General features: G+C 41.5%; 1 protein-coding gene across 1 annotated transcript in view; it reads right to left on the bottom strand.

Annotated features, from left to right (window-relative positions):
• The window catches only part of cblb (Cbl proto-oncogene B, E3 ubiquitin protein ligase), a 67,289-nt gene that overhangs the window by 25,682 nt on the left and 25,204 nt on the right, over positions 1-16,403 (bottom strand). Inside the window, exons 5-6 of the mRNA XM_076749754.1 lie at positions 13,143-13,299; positions 5,161-5,282 (exon numbers count right to left, since the gene is read on the bottom strand). Coding sequence (XP_076605869.1) covers positions 5,161-5,282; positions 13,143-13,299 — 279 coding nt within the window. The remainder of the gene's footprint in view (positions 1-5,160; positions 5,283-13,142; positions 13,300-16,403) is intronic.

Here is a 16,403-nt window from a genome sequence, read left to right as displayed (position 1 = left end):
GTACAAATGGTGTGATTGAAAAAGATCAGAGCTTGCCTTATTTGTTGTGACTCTTCAGACAGTTGTTGAAGTGTGGCTAAACCAGTCTGCTGTGTATACTTATGAAGATTAACCATGCTGAATCTCACTGAGATGTGATGTATTTGCTTTTAAGATCTTTGAAAAGAGTGCCCAGATACTAAAACTGAGTAAAAATGTTTCAGCAGCACACCAAGTTCTATGAAGACTGCTTGCATGCTTCGCATACAATATCTTGATTGGCAGAGGGATCAGAGTAAGACACTGGCATATGTTTCTGTATATCGAGTGATAACAGGCCATAAGCATTACTTGAATAGTGAGCAAGTGATAATATGAAGCAGGTTCTAAGCTGAATATTAAGCAGCTGTATGATACAGTGGATGGATAACTCTGGCAGTTTAATACAGCAGAATTTAAAGAAACATCTGATAGATAAAAATGCAATATTTTGAACTAGTATTACCTTTTTAATATCAGTAATAGGAGATTGCATAGGTAAAAGTTACTATGCAGTGGATAAATACAACATGATAAGAATAACGTATAAAGGTTTTTCTCTGATGAATATGAGGATTCTGGCATTGCCTCTTGTATATAAACTTAAGTGCAACAAACAATGATGCTTCTGCTTTCAACCTTCATCACAGAGGGATTTCCTTGTGCAGCTGAATACACATGGAACAGCTCAACACAAGCTGGAACAATCTGAATGTGCAAAAGATGTGGAAAAAAAGGAAAAAAGAGAAAGAGGAGGTTTTATAAATACAGTCCAGCATGAGTACTGGGTTAAAAGCTAGCCTTGACCACAGTATGATCCCACCTCCACCAGCAACAAAGACACCAAGCTAAACCCACCAGGGCTTTGACTGAGCAGAGACGTGGGAAGACAGAGTTTCAAAGTTTCAGGCTGTTTCAGGCTGCTAATAAGCTGTGTTTCACCTCTGACAAAAGACCTTTACTGAGGACAGAAAGTATGTCCGTCTATGTAAACAATAATGAAATGCTTCGACAAAAACAAATGCATTAATCATCACTTTCAGTGTGATAACCATGTCTGGTGTTACTGTTTAGTTGAGATATGATCAATACATTGTGGGCAAACTTTTCATCAAAAGATGTGGCTTATCTCAAGTGCATACATAGATGTGTGTGTGAGTTGAAGTGGTAGCATGTAGCAGGTCATGTGTGTTTGCTCCAGTGTTGGTTCATAACAATGGTATTTGCATGATTCACTCAGTGATCAGCACCCTATACATTTGGAGATGTGTACATGCGCACACACACACACACACACACACACACACACACACACACACACAGTCCTGTCATTATCTGCTCTGCTCTACCATGCAGCCACGCAAGACTGGCTAATTACAGGGCATGCATGGCTTAGCTCAAGGCTACACGAGCTGCTCACAATAAATTAGCACTGTTACAGGTATTTTCTCAAGCTACTTCCTTCCCCCCACCAGGAACTAGCCACGTGGAGGGAAAAAACCCCACAAGATTGGCAAAACACCAAACGCAGTTTGTCAGCATTCATTTTGGAACCAGTGTGTAGGTTACTGATACACACACACACACACACACACACACACACACACACACACACACACACACACACACACACGGATGCACGCACACACACACAAACACACACGTTTCAACTGATCCAGGACAGTTGCATTTCCTTTACTGAAAATGATTCTTGTCGTATATTTATGTGGGATTGTATATAGTCCACCCTGCTGCTATCAACTTTGAAACAAAGATATGACGTTTTATGAATATATACAACAATAATGAGTCTTGAGAAGGTTCTTCAGACTGAGGCTTAGAGGTGTGACAGCAAAGCATAACCTCTTTATGACACCTATAATCCCAAACGGAAAGTTCTACACATTCTTTATTTCTGACTGACATCGGCTGCCTTTGAGCCTGAGCTCTTAAGTTGTTTGCTATGGTGGCCAACATCTTAAATATTCATGAGCATATGTGCAGGCCATGGAGATCAATGGTTACATCCCTGAGAAGTGGATTCTGAAACAGCATGTTGACTTTGAGACCTGGCTGTGTGTTGGTCACACCTAACAACAGGGACACAAGGGAAAAACAACTTTGGTGTGTGCCTACTTCATAAATTAGTATGTGGCATGTTGTGACAGCTCTGCACAGATGTCTGCTACCCATCCTGATAATGTACTGAGGATCTGATCTAAGGATATGACCTAAAATTAATATCACAGTATATTTCACTTTTAAGAAGGTGACAATATACGTTTTGAGAAGAGTAGCCTGTCCTACACCTTTATGTAAATAAAGTTCATATTCTGCATATATACATATATGTAGCAACAAGAAGGGGGCAACGCAAATTTTCTTCACCACCTCAAGCAGAAGCACCCCGTTGAGTAGGAGGAGGGCCAAATCATTATCACAGAAATACTCTGAAATATCAAAATATGCGTTTAGGGAAACCCAACCTGAACCTGAAGCCATTTCTCTCTGCGGTTTGAATGGGCACAATGTAAGGGTGGACAGTACCTTTCACCACCATCACCGGTGTCATGCTCTGTCACATCTATTCGTAATACCTTCATTACCGTGATATAGGTTTTAGGATATTAAAATTGGGCTTTACTGTGGCTGTGGTAACATGCAGGTAGAGGGCTATCCACATACTCATATAACTGGTGTTACATCCACCAACTACTATTTTCACCTGTAACACGCAGATGTGAAGGTAACATGACGAGCAAAACGCACCAATTTCTCTGTTGCTGGCTGCAAGAACAACAACAAAATCTTCTTCTTCTACTCTCACCATCCAGGAAGTGGAAATCCAGTGGATAAACTTAACGGAAATGTCCCCACAACAGGAAATGGAAATCTGAAGTTTTGCCATGTTTATGTTGCGTTACTGTTTATTTTGCTGGATAGCCTTTTGAATGTTCTGCTAATGTGGCAAGCAGCATCTATTATAGATACACGCTGAAGCAATGTTGGACTATTTCATACTCAGGAACAGTCAACAGAAACTGTGAGAACATTAAGTCTCATTTGAAGTCAATTAAATAATCAGAGTAGTATCTTGGATGCGGGAAACTGTTTTTTGACCTTGCTTTTGTGTAGTCTCGCATAGGCAGACCTAACGTTATCTCCACACTCCATTCTGCAATGCAAGTTCAGCTGGTTTTGTTGTTACAGGAAAGGTCCCTCTGCTGTGTGCATCAGTATGCCTGTTTGTTGCTGCTGTATATAAATGTACTTGACAGACATGCCCCGTTGTACACTGACTGCTGTGCTTATAGAATAGACTGTGGGTTTTCTCTCATATAAAGGCTGTTGAGCTGCTGAATCCTACCACTTGTCTTACTCTGAGAACCAATCACATTACAATCACTAATTAGCCTACAATATGGGAGCATTCTCAGTCCTATTTGGAGCTAATAAACACATCTGTTTTTTAATTAATTTTTACTTTCTTAAGATATGTTCCCTTACATTGTTAATAGAGTGAAAATAGGTGGAATTGTGTTTTGAGTGGAATATCGCTTTTGTGTGTTACTGAATACGGTCACAATAAAACACACAAAAATTATACAGTAATACAAATTAGAGGTCATGTTGTCCACTCCTTGCACCATGTCCTTGGCAATACATACAATGATTGTTCAATTAATATCTTTCTATCTGGTCTTGTCATAAGGTATTACAGCAGTAAACGATGCCTCTGGTGACAGGCATTGTACAGCTTTTGCACGTGCTCCTTTGGCACTGGCCCTGGTTGCCTCTTTGTATTCACGGGTGTTCGTAAATTTTTAAATGATGGATTGTTTGTATTTCCACCTTTTGCCATCATGACACAGCAGGAAACCTTGCATAATGTTTAAGTTTTCTCCATGTCTGATGATTTAAAACAGAAACAGTTCCAAATAACTGAGGTACCCCCTCATTTCGTAATCAGTTTCCTCTCTTGTGACCTCAGCCTCCCCATCTGGTTCCCACATTCTCCCACATTCATATCTCTTTTCAGACAATAGGCTACATGCCCAACCTTACTTCACGATATGTTTTTACCAGTTATCTCCTTATTGACTGATTGACAAACTGTAATTTAATGGCCACTATAACATATATGTTTTACTTTTTAATTTGCAAGATGATATATACTCTATGAGTATATATCATGTTGTACAAGTATTCAGACCACTACTGAACTTCTAAAGGAAATTAAATAGCTTATTTTTTTTAGAGTTACCATTGATTTAGCATACTGATAACAGTACTGCAATATCCATGTTGCAGCACAATAACACATCAGTGATGACCATGAGGTATAAAAGGTGAATTGTGTTCAAAAGGACGTAACCACTTTATGGGAAAAAGAGTTTCTGTTGTTGCAAATGGTCTCTCATGGAAGGCATTCATGATCTTGCACTCAGTTGTTCACACATAACAGTGACAGAAATCATTGTGTAAAAAATGAATCAGAGCTTGAAAGAGAAGTTCAAACCCTACTGACTTTCTCACCTTCTGACAGCTGGCCAATCACGGCACTGGATGTGATTGTTTTGTTAACTTACAGCAACTATTGGACACAGCCCACTGACGCTCTATTCGTGACATATTAATATTCCACCAGTCAGCATAAATAAAGTTTCTATTTGATTTCTTGTTGGTTTGAACTTGGTGAGGCTGCTCTGTAGTATTTTCAGTTCTGGTGATCAGGAGCTCGTCTTGGTCAAACACAGATTTTACAGATGTGAGATTGCTCTTCTACCGTCACACTGTGTACCAAATTTGTCTATTGACATAGCAACCTACACATGTGGCTGTCTTTCCACAGTCCTTCTGATCCTATTTGCATCTAATTATATTGCGCATACATCCTGGCATCTGGGCTTCTGTGAGAAGTGCCAAAGTAAACTGTTGATGTTGATGTTTTCTGTTGCTTTTCACAGTAAAGTACATCACATCTATACCAAAACACAGATATGGAAAAAAACACCACTAAGTCAAAGTTAATAAAATAATAACAAAGAATGTTTCTTTTCTAACATTACCTTTGCCTGATGCTAAGTCAGTCATGAATGTGAATTTGTTTAGGTACTTAAAATAGACACACAGTTACCATACCTGCCAGGCTTACTGATGTACTTGTGCAGTCGGGCCTTGACTTCATCATAGGTAAGGAAGGCCATGTAGCCAGGGTGTGTCACTGCAAGGAAATTCCAGTTCCTCAGAATTGATCCCCATGGCTGAAAAAGACCAGGCAGTGTTGTTTTAACTAAACAGATTGTTATGAGTTGTACATTCATTTTTAATTTTTTCAGCATCAAATTATGTTGAGTTAGTGTTTCTGCCACAAATAAATGATGAATAGCATGTTAACTTGGCTGAATCTGAAATCTCTGAACAAACTGAATGAGAGAGAATGCAGAGGGCGGGGTTCCTGATTTCTGACCAAATTTACACCATTAGTTATGTATTGTAACAACACATTCTCAGTATAGGCATAGCCCTCTCAGAGCTGTTGTTATTGGGTTTATCTGTGTGCACTGAATATTTTCTTTCCTGCCAGGGAACACTGTACAGTTGCCTCTCTCAGGTACTCATGTACAGTATGTAACACCATCTGTTCCAAACAGCCAGTATTTTCTTTGGCTAATGTCAGTGGAGCAGGGGGCCGAAGTCTCAGAGGTCTATGTCTACACTGCTTGACCTGAGAAATGCACCGTTTGGCATGTGCCAGATCTGAGAAGGCATCACCTGCCATCTAGCACTTTTAATGCTGAATTAGTCAGGAAGGACAGACACATCATGACAGAAATGGATATAAGTGCCCAAGATACCGCTGCACAGACATCGGCCACTGTCTTCCCGCTGAGGAGGGTTGTGGATGAGGATATGGCTCTTGTGGAGTGCGCCCAGATGGCCTGTGTAGGCTCCACTCCCGCTGCACTGTATGATTGTGTGATGGCATCACACACCAGCGAGACAGACGCTGTTGTTTTTTTTTCAAAGCAACGCCTTGCGAGTGCCCTTTGTAATGAATACACAGCTGCTGAATCTACCTGATGTTTGCTGTGTGCAAACCATACTGAGACAAAGCACACACTGGGCAGAGTCGCTGAGACACTTCTTCAGCCTCATTTTCTGTGATGTGGGGGAAGAACTCCTTGAGGGAAATAATTCTGGACCAAAAAGAGCTTGATTTTGGCATAAAAGAGGTATTCGGTTGTAAAGTTGTTGCACTCCTGTCCTCTGGAATAGACAGGCAGGACAGTGAGACTGAAAGTGCACATACGTAGGTCACTTGCTCTCTTAAATTTGGGCAATCGGCTTGAAAAGGGGACCATCCAAAATTCGCATTAGCAGGGGTAAATCCCACTCTGGTGCTAGAGAATGCATAACAACGGTCATCTTCCAATGTCTACAGGTAAGTTAACATGAAAAGCAGAGAACATGACCTCTCCACACACTGGCACTGAAAAGCAGACATCTAGCTGTGTAACATGCTGTAGAGGAAGGGGCTCTCATGCTCTGGATAGTGTGCACCAATGGAGGGGGCAGTCTAGCCTTTCTGAGTGCCCTCATGCAGTGGCCAGGCCACACAGCCCTTGGCCTATCAGTGGGAGATGGAAGATTGCACCATCCAGCTGTGACAGTGCATCTCTGCTGCCAAGGTTTCCCCACTAGCAGCTGCACTATTGTCAGGAACCAAGATGCTCTTGTGTGTTCTGATGCGACCAGAATGACAGCTAGATTCTCTTCCTGAATATATGCTAAGAGTTGAGGAACTGGGGCTAACGTGTTAGAGACAGCTCTGGGCCACAGCCTGTGAGAGAAGGCACAGCACAAGGATGGCAGACTGACGCAGAGAGAGAGAGAGAGATCCAGTGCGGTGGAGCTCCTGGCCACAGTGGGATTGTGGATAGCCACAGATGTGGATGTACTTGTAATCAGACACCAGGTCTCCTAACGGGAAGATGGGAGATCTGGGAGAGGAGCCTGAGATGGAGGGAGCTGACCTGCCTGACTCGTGCCTGCTGTCTTGGTCCATTTCTGGGATGGCTGGAGATTAAAGATCTGTCTCCACTGTCCTCCCCCGGCTTGCTGCTGGAGCTCCTCTGCATGCAGTTGTGCACAGTCCTGCAGGGCCACACTCAAGGTGTGGCCACAGGTGGCCTGGTGTGCTATGCACCTAGGCAAGCCTCAGAGCAGAGGTAAAGTTCTGCCAGCTGGCGGTCACCAGGTTGACATGCTAGGTACAAGCAAACAGCTTCAGAGCAACTTTCTTCATCTTCACTTCTGTTTTTCACTTGTTGACTGGCTTGATCGTGCAAAAAAATTTGAGAGAAGAGCTCAGGTCCTGACAGTGCTATATGAGGACCTGATAGGCATAACTGTACAGTGTACAATGACAGGAAAGAAAATCTTCATGACTGCGCACACATGCAGGAATAAACCCCATAGCAATGGCTCTTAGAGGGCGAAGCCTATACAAAATAGAAGTAGGAGTTTGGGAAGGAGCTTGTGTACTGCAGCAAGTTATGTTTGGCTTTGTTTATAACTGGTTTGAGGTGTTCTGCAGGACAGAGTTACACAGATGCCAAAACACTTAATGTGGAAGAGAACTAGCAAACATTACTGCTAAGGGGTGGAATCTGTTCACTTGACTGCTCAGCAGGAAAGACTTAATAAATGAAGAGCTATAAAAATAGCTGTTTGTGCAACATTACATACAAGACCTTGCCCTCTGACTGTAAAGCACAAAGTCAAAAAACAACAAAGCATTGACATCTTTTCATTAAAAGAAAAATTAAATTAGTTCAAATGTGTGGGTGTTTTTTTCTTTTTTGTTATAGTTTTTTAGTATAACAACCACAAAAGCTACTCTTCTTCTGAAGCCAGAAATTCAGCACAAATATCTTTTTGGAAAAAATAAGACAGATACAGTAAGCTGTTTACATCAGATCCCTGAAGTCAGAGCAATAAAGCAGTAGGGAATTGTGTTTGGAGGGTCACTAGGTCTACCAGTTGGCCCCACATGGTGCCAAGTGCCATAGTATACACCTTCACCCTGTCTGAAAGCTTGAGTTCACCAGGGACAATTATGTGCTGCTACTATGTAGCTGGTTGGCAGAAGAAAAAAATGTATACATGCATACTGGAATTACTGGGTTTTGAGCTGAAATGGCAGTGGAGCAAGTCCTAACCACTCCATGAGTTTGTTGATTTGAGCTGCAAACTGGACAGTGGCCCAGCCCAAAGAGACAGGAGACAGCCAAATGGAAAAGAAAACACGACTGACACAACTACTGAGGGGGAGACATACTAGGAGGCAAGTAAAATACAATCTTCTCATTCTGTTCTTCATGGTCAGATCACAAATTTGTGTTACATGTGTTCAGTCATTTTGTACATTTTCATGTAAGCAACAGCAGTGAAATTACCTACAGCTCGTCAAAACATTATGGAGTGTTGATGAAAAAGCACAACCATAGCTGGAACATTACAACATCCTGATCCACCCAACAACATGATCTGTCAAAAGGTTTGACACATTTTTCTTCTTTGTTCACCCACACATTCTCACTATCCTGTGGGCACACTGATCCCCTCTGTGCCTTCCACCAGGATTCCCAACCAGTGAATCAACCAGGCCATGGGCATGAGGTTGACCACAGGGGACTGCCTTGGCTGACACAGAGGTTACACCAACCTGGAAGTGGCTTCCCTAGACGTGGTCAGCCAATGGCAACTCCCACCCACAACTATACTTGCTTTAGTAAAGCATCACTGATAAGCACAATGACCACCCATGAGTTCATGAAAAGCCAGAGATGAATGAGACGTGTTAGATCCTTTCTGAGCTTTTTGAACTGCTTGATTACCTGATAAAAAAACAACACACAGCTATTCTGACACTGATCCTGACAAAGTCATTCATCACGTATTCATAGTCTCACTTTCATGTTCAAAGTAAGCATGCAAAGTATAAAGGTTCAGCCAAAGTAAAACATCACTTTAAGGCCTCACCACCCACACACCATCTTGAAGCCACATGTCCAGTAATCTGTCAACAGGAGGGATCTAAAGCCACACTTATCCAAAAACCTCAAACAAGCACAAAAATAGAAATGAAAACATTAAACAGAACAAATATTTTCTACATTTCTTTTACTGTATCAAACCCATGAATAAGGTTTCGAACCTGCTGCTGTATCTACATTACTCAGTTCAATTTGGAAATTATCTCCCCTTCTCTGAATTACCTTAAGAAGCAATGGGCTAAAGACTAATATTGAAATTAAAGGTGAAAGTGAGGCAAAGTGTGGCAATGTTCAATTTGAAAACTCCATTCAACATCCATATATATAATCCATATATATTTGAAATTGTTTATTATAGTTTAAGATAATACTGTTATGGTTTTGAAGTTTGCTCAGCCTTTTCCTGGTTTCCTGGTTTATTTTAAAAGTTCATTCTCTTCATGTGTCATGTTCTGTTTTACCTCTTGTTTTTGTCTTTTCCCACCTGCTTTCCATGTCACCTGTGTTTCATCAGTTGATTAGTTCTGTGTGTCTTTACTCAGTTGTCAGGTCATCTGCTTCTGCTCCCTTTTCCTGTGTTTATTGCTTGTGTTCTCTCGTCAGTATTTCTGCCAGTGCTCCTCAAGCCATCCCACTTTGTTCTTCATTCTGGTTTTGCACTTCTCCTGTGTTTTTGAATTTGCCTCAGTCTGCTCCCTCAGTTTTTGTGTCTTACCTATTTTGTCCCCTGGAATCAGTTTTACATTAGTAAAGCTTGCTCTTTGTTTCTTCTTGCTGCTTACCTGGCATCTTGCTTTTGGATCCTCTTTTGCACTGCTTAAAACAAAACAGTATGACCTGACCAAATATGGACCCAGGGGACATGAACTTCCCACCAGAGCATCTATAAATGGCGAGATCCGCCATTTATACATTCCCTTTTTGAAATAGCATTACTATGGATGTTATGGGTAAGCTGAGGGCCATGACAATCAACTCTATACCCTGGTTGGTGGAAGCTCCAGGCCTGGCTGAACTGTTACTGGAGGCTAATAACCTTAAAACGACCATATTGGCCATTCTGGGGTCATCCAGTGCCTCCTATGCTAGGCTTAGGATGGAGTCTGCTTACCCCCCGCCTGTCCTAATTTCTTTCCTGTCATCCAGCTCCCTGCTCTCTTTTTAGCTGGACCCTGCTCTAGAGCCAGACAGCCTCCAGACTGCTAGTTTAAAGCCAGTTGACTAGTCAACTAACACAAAATTAGCCAGTTCCCTGCTTGATCCTGGCCTGGAGCCACCTTCTGAGAAGCCATTCAGAAGGAAACATGGTTCCTGCAGATGCCATGCCTCCCACCAGTCCAGCTCCTTGTCCTCACCACTCCCAAGCACCTCAACCTCACCACTGGCCAGTGCTGTGGAGGTCACACTGCCCAGCATCGTGGAGTTCCTGCTGCTCAGCACGATGGAGGTTCCACTGACTCGTGCTGTGGAGGTTTTGTTGCCCAGCACCATGGAAGTTTCACTGCAAGTGCCCTGGTTGACATCTCTCAAGTCCCTGGGTCAGCCACCCCAAATCTGCTGTCATGTCATGCTGTTCCTGAATATAATTTGGCTGAATCCCCAGATCTTGATTTTGATGTCTCTTCAGCACCTGGGATTGGCTGACACCATGTCTGTTCATAGTTCCTTGTCAGCTGCCTGACTGACTCCTGCCCATGGTTCCCCCTCAGCTGCCCAAATAACTCCTGCCCGTGGTTCCCAGTTGGTGGTCCAGCTAACACCTGCTCCTGGTTTTCTGTCAGCAGCCCTGCAAACACCTATTTCTGCTTCCCATTTGGCAGCCCTGCAAACACCTGTTCCTGGTTCCCATTCTGCAGTCCCAGCCCGGCAGACACCTGCTCCTGCTTCCTAGTTGGTAGTTCAGCCGATACCTGTTTCTGGTTCCCAGTCAGCAGCCCATCTGGCACCTGTTCCTGCCCCCCGAGTTAACAGCCAGGTCGACACCTACTCCTGAGCTGCAGCTGTCTCCAGTTCCTTTGCAGCAGCAGTCTCCTGTTTCTGTCCTGTAGAGATCCACTGACCCTGAGCTGAAGCAGTTACCAGTTCCCGAGTAGCAACATTCTCCTCTTCCTGCAGAGCAACGTTTCTGCTAAGTCACAGCAGTCTCCTGTGGCTGTGTTTCAGCAGCCTCCTGCTTTCCACACTCCACCAGGTCACCTGCCACTCACCTAGCCACTGTTTCCAGTCCTGCAGTCCTACTGCCAGCCTCCAGCTGAGATCACCAGCCGCACATATCCAGTCCCATACTCCATCAGACAGACTCTTGACCAAAGACGGAACCCGTCAGACAGATTTCAGATCCCTTCCCAGGCAGCTTAACACCTATTCACACCAGGACTCACATGACCCTAAAGACTCACATGATGGCCAGGTGGGTCAAAGATCCTGCAAGAGTATAAATGCCTGGGACTCCCCACCAGTCAGTTAGAAGTGAAGAAGCCTCTTGGATGAGAAGTAAAACATCCTTTAGAACCTCAAGCAAGTCCAGCTGCCTTTGTAAAGCCCTTAGAAGTACCATGACCTGGATGAATAAGAATCTTCACAGATATTTACATTTTGCATTTCTACTGTGTTTCTGGAGTCTGCTCCTTCAGTTTCTCTGCTTACCTATTTTGTTCACTGTAATCAGCTTTACCTTGTTAAAGCCTTTTGTTTTGTTTTGTTTCTTCTAGCTGGCTGCCTGGTGTCCCGCTTTTGGGTTCTCTTTTGAACTTCGTAAAACTCAACAAATAAGGAGACTATATTTCAGCAAAAGTAAACTCACTAAGATGATCCCAGGATCACACATGATCTGCTACTGCTATTATCAAGATGGAGCCACTGTCAGATTTGGAGCTGTCTATCACTGGTATGAATTTGTTCAGCCAATTTTGAAACACAATAAATTGAAATTCACAATAATGAGATTTGACCACTCTGAGGAAAAGCTGTATTTGGAGTACCTTCTAGAGAGTTTACACTTCAGTGCAAAGACTGATATTGGCAAAAAGGTTGTTGATGAAGTTGTGATTCAATGGAACTCTGCCAAGCCATCATTACTCTATAAATAGGTGAAAAATATCAGGGCACATCACACAAGCGGCTCAACTAGGATGTCTGTTGGCTCTTGTAAAGTCTGGAAACCTTTCCTCTCTTACTTTGAGAAAAAGTTGTATTAAAACATTAAATCTAGATTCCCTGAAGCTCTTTTTTTCACTCCTCAGCTCATTTTATCTTTGTGATCATATTGCTTGTGTATATGTGTGTTGGGTGTATTCTGTTTTTGGAAGCTACTGTGTTTTTTGTGTTGTGATGTAAGTAATTTCCTGTTAGAAAAGTACAAAAGGAAGCTTTAAAAATATGTCAAAAAAAGGAGAAAAGTATTTTTTTCATCATAGTGTCCTCACAGTTATCTTTATTTAAATTTTCAATGCTTCATTAATGCTTATACGGACTGGAAAATCTATTCAAATGTAATGCATAAATGCATGCTGATATGTAGTTTTTGCTTATTATTTAATAGTGATGCACTTTGTATTCTTTGTTTGAGCTGTTACACCTGCAAGTGGCCAGCTGGGCGTGCAATGACAACACCACACATTACAAGCGTCCTTCTGTTTTCATGTTTTCTGTTTTCAATTTGTCCTCTGGCTTCTCAGAAAATATAACTATGGTATTAAATAGCTTGCCCCCATTTTCATGACATGTTAGGACTGAAATGCCATGCCTATGATTATGATAAAGGGTGTCATTTCTAGCAGTAATCTGACAGCCTATGTCTGGCTTGTTATCTCATATCAACGGGAGACAGGAAAAATGCAAGCCACAGTAAAATGGATCCTAAATGCATTTTTTTGAATGAAGAACTAGACACAAAGAAGATGAGCGCAAAAAGAGCAGAACAAACTAGAGGCACTACATGCAAATGCCAAAACTTATTGTGCCTGAATACAGGATTAATCCATAGTTGAAGTAAAGTGCTATATGCAATGCGTGTCAAAATCAACTGATTTGAGGTTTGAAACTTTGTTCATTTTGACCAACCTGGAAGAGGCGTGTGAAAATGTCGAACTCAAACACAGAAATATAGTCATTGCAGGTGAGGTCGATGGTGGATTTGAGGGCCATGGCCTCCAGGCCCGAGCTGATGGGATGCACTTCGTGAAGGCACTGTCGGAAAACTTTCCATGGCACTATCGTCCTGCAAGAGAGCAACAAGTGCAATGATAAGAGCACAGATACAGCCACTTGGGAGACAAAAGGTATTTTAGCAGACAATGCATCTTTATTGATATAAATGCACCTTTGGCAAATGCAAAGCTAGAGTTTCTATGGAACTAAAAAATTCACCGCTGATGTGTGAAGATTCATAAATACTTTACTCAAACTGTCATTACGGCTTTAGATTCGGTAAAATAACAAAAAGAAAAGAAAAGAAATCTCCAGGCTTATAGACTGCATTAGATTGATGATGAGTTCCGGTGGTACAAACTGAGGAGGAAGGAAGCATCTCACCGACAACTGCATATATAAATTTGACATTTGATTTGATAGGGCCGTGGAAAACGAAAGTATCTGCTGTTGATCTCATTTCTGCTATATAACAAATTACCAAATGCATGTGGTGACTGTGATCAGCAGCCTCAGTGGCCCTTACACTCTGCTGAAGCTGTTAAAAGAACACAAGAAGTTAACCTCACACTGCTCTATCTTACTTCCTGACAGTTAAAAGCTTGTCGCAGCAACAGTACAAGACTAAAAGGCACTGCTACTAGACAGCAGCAAAGTCTCATTAAATTAGAAGAAACACCTACTTAGGGATTAGTTTATACTGTAGCACTAAACGTGAAGTTTATGATGAGTTTATGATGGTGAGGACAGCAACATCTTTTACCCACCAGCTGTTAAACCCAAACCCCGACATAACATATTATTGTTGTTCTTGTCTTCATTTCATGATTCTATCTTAAAAGGCTGCACCACATCAAGGTGAAAATAAGCTCAAAGGGAGAAAAAAAGACTCCTACACCAAATACTTCGGATTTAATCCATCAAGATTGAAAAGTGTCACGAGGCCAACCAAACTGAGGAGTGGTAATTCCATTATGAGGACATTTCCAGTGGCTCATGAGAAATGTCACTTAGTAAACATTTCCTTCTTGCTAGTTCCACCCGAGGCTTTTTAATTTTACCTCTCAGCCACAAGCACTCCAGTGTGGCAACATGTCTTACATCGTGGCTGAAAGCCTTTTTTTTCCTATTCTAATGATGTTCTTCCTAAATTTGAATACACACTATAGCTGAACAGATGAGCATGTCACCTCAAAGTTACAAACCACCTGATACATGTCACACATCATCATTGAATATGATTATTATTGTTGTGTTGCTACTACAACATAACATACAACTACAATAGGGCAGGCTATTAAAAATGAAAACATTTGAGTTTGACAGAAATTAAAATATCACATAGTTATGATCAACTACTTTGTTTATATATTCTTCTTTGATCAGATATTTTCTGATTTAAGTCAGATCTTATATCAGACACATTCTTGTGTGGCTGCTTGTGTTAAGATAACCCCAGTTTGTTCCTCTGCTTATCTAGATCAATGCTACTTCATAACTCTAAACTTCTCTCTTTAGCAAAAGAGCAAGGACATGAGAAAAAAATGAAGAATCTTTTTGAAGGGTGCATAAGAATGAGACTTTTATCATCTAGATGGTTAAAAGAGTCTTTGAGAACTCTGGAAATACATTCAAAACAGCTGTAGTAGTTGTGACTGATATATGGCAATTCATGGGAGTCACAAACTGGGGCTTGTGTTTAGACCACATTAACTGCTGCTGTGCTTGAGAAGTTTGGCTTCTTGATAAATGAACAAAAACAGGTTTTGAGAATAGTATTCCATCCGATGTTTTTGAATTTCTTTTTCTTTTTTGATTTTTTGTTTCTGTATCGTTGCTGGAATTGAATTGACAACAGTATCAAATATGAAATGATACCTTGCCAATATGTGCAACGCAGTGAACACAGAACAAGCAATACTGTAATCAAGCAAAGATAGGCGATTATGAAACGGAAAGCTGGAGACAGAAGGGAAAAGAGACACCACTAGGACAATGAGATAGTAATGAGAGAGAATACAGCACACTTGAATGCTTCATGACCTCAGAGTTGAGCAGAATGCGTTTTGATAGCAATCAAGGCTGTAAAAAAAAAAAGCAAGCCACTGCTTACGGGAACATCACTCTGTGGCTCAATGCATGGTCGACCACAACTTTAATATTCACTTGCCTGTATACATTAGCTTCACATTCCCACTGCTGTGTCTGACACCACCTTACCGGAACATACACGCATATAGAATCATATGATTAATATATAATATATGACTGAATCTGGGAAAAACTGTGATTGAGTGACCATGACTGGGTGGTAATTGATGAGCTGCACTGGCAAGTTCTTGCAGGGTACAGGTCTCCCAACAGTCCTCCCCCAGGATGATGACAAGCACACATTCTTTCCCCCTGACCAGACTGAGGTTTGTAACAATCTATAATAGATTAGTCTTTGGAGTGGCTGCGAACACACACAGTGGAGCGTGAGCAGAGCCACTTCAACTGCAGCCAGAAACACTGTCTCGGGTGGGAGGTTTGCCTAAATTTGCTCTTCTGCCAGCGATTTGACTAAAATGCAAATAAAACCATTAGGGTGCTATGACTTGACTCATCGGCAACTTTAGCAAATGAGTAAATGGGCATTTGAATTACCTCTTTACTTGTCTGGCAGCACAAAATAGTGCCTTAACCTATAGCCTTTCATAAAACAGTCATTGTTGCTGTGTGATGGTAAAATGGAGACTAGCATTATGCTGAACATGAAACCACAGAAATATAGCATCTCTAGGATGTGTGTTAGTTAAACACCATAGCCCATATTGACATGACGAATAATACATTAGAATTTCCTTCCTGCTCTAGTTTGGTTTTCCCTTTTGTTTACAATTCAGCCAGTTTACTTATATTTTATTCCACTTTATTTATCCATATGTCATAATTATATTAGATATCAAATTAATGGCAGCAAGAGACACAAAGGATAGGTTCCCAATTTTTCACACCTGCCTTAAAATAACAGTCAGGTTCCCTGTATGAACATTAGCAACTGATCTCTGAATGTACAGGAAGAAAAACCTGTTTCAATGTTATTATGGACACCTGATTATTGTTTTAGGCCAAACCTGAAGACCCATGAATCTATCTTTTTAAAGATTCCCTACTAACAAAAAGCTTTTCTCA

This window comes from Chaetodon auriga, chromosome 15 (genome assembly GCF_051107435.1).
Source record: "Chaetodon auriga isolate fChaAug3 chromosome 15, fChaAug3.hap1, whole genome shotgun sequence".
Taxonomy (NCBI): domain Eukaryota; kingdom Metazoa; phylum Chordata; class Actinopteri; order Chaetodontiformes; family Chaetodontidae; genus Chaetodon; species Chaetodon auriga.
This window is presented reverse-complemented; position numbering and strand designations above follow the sequence as displayed.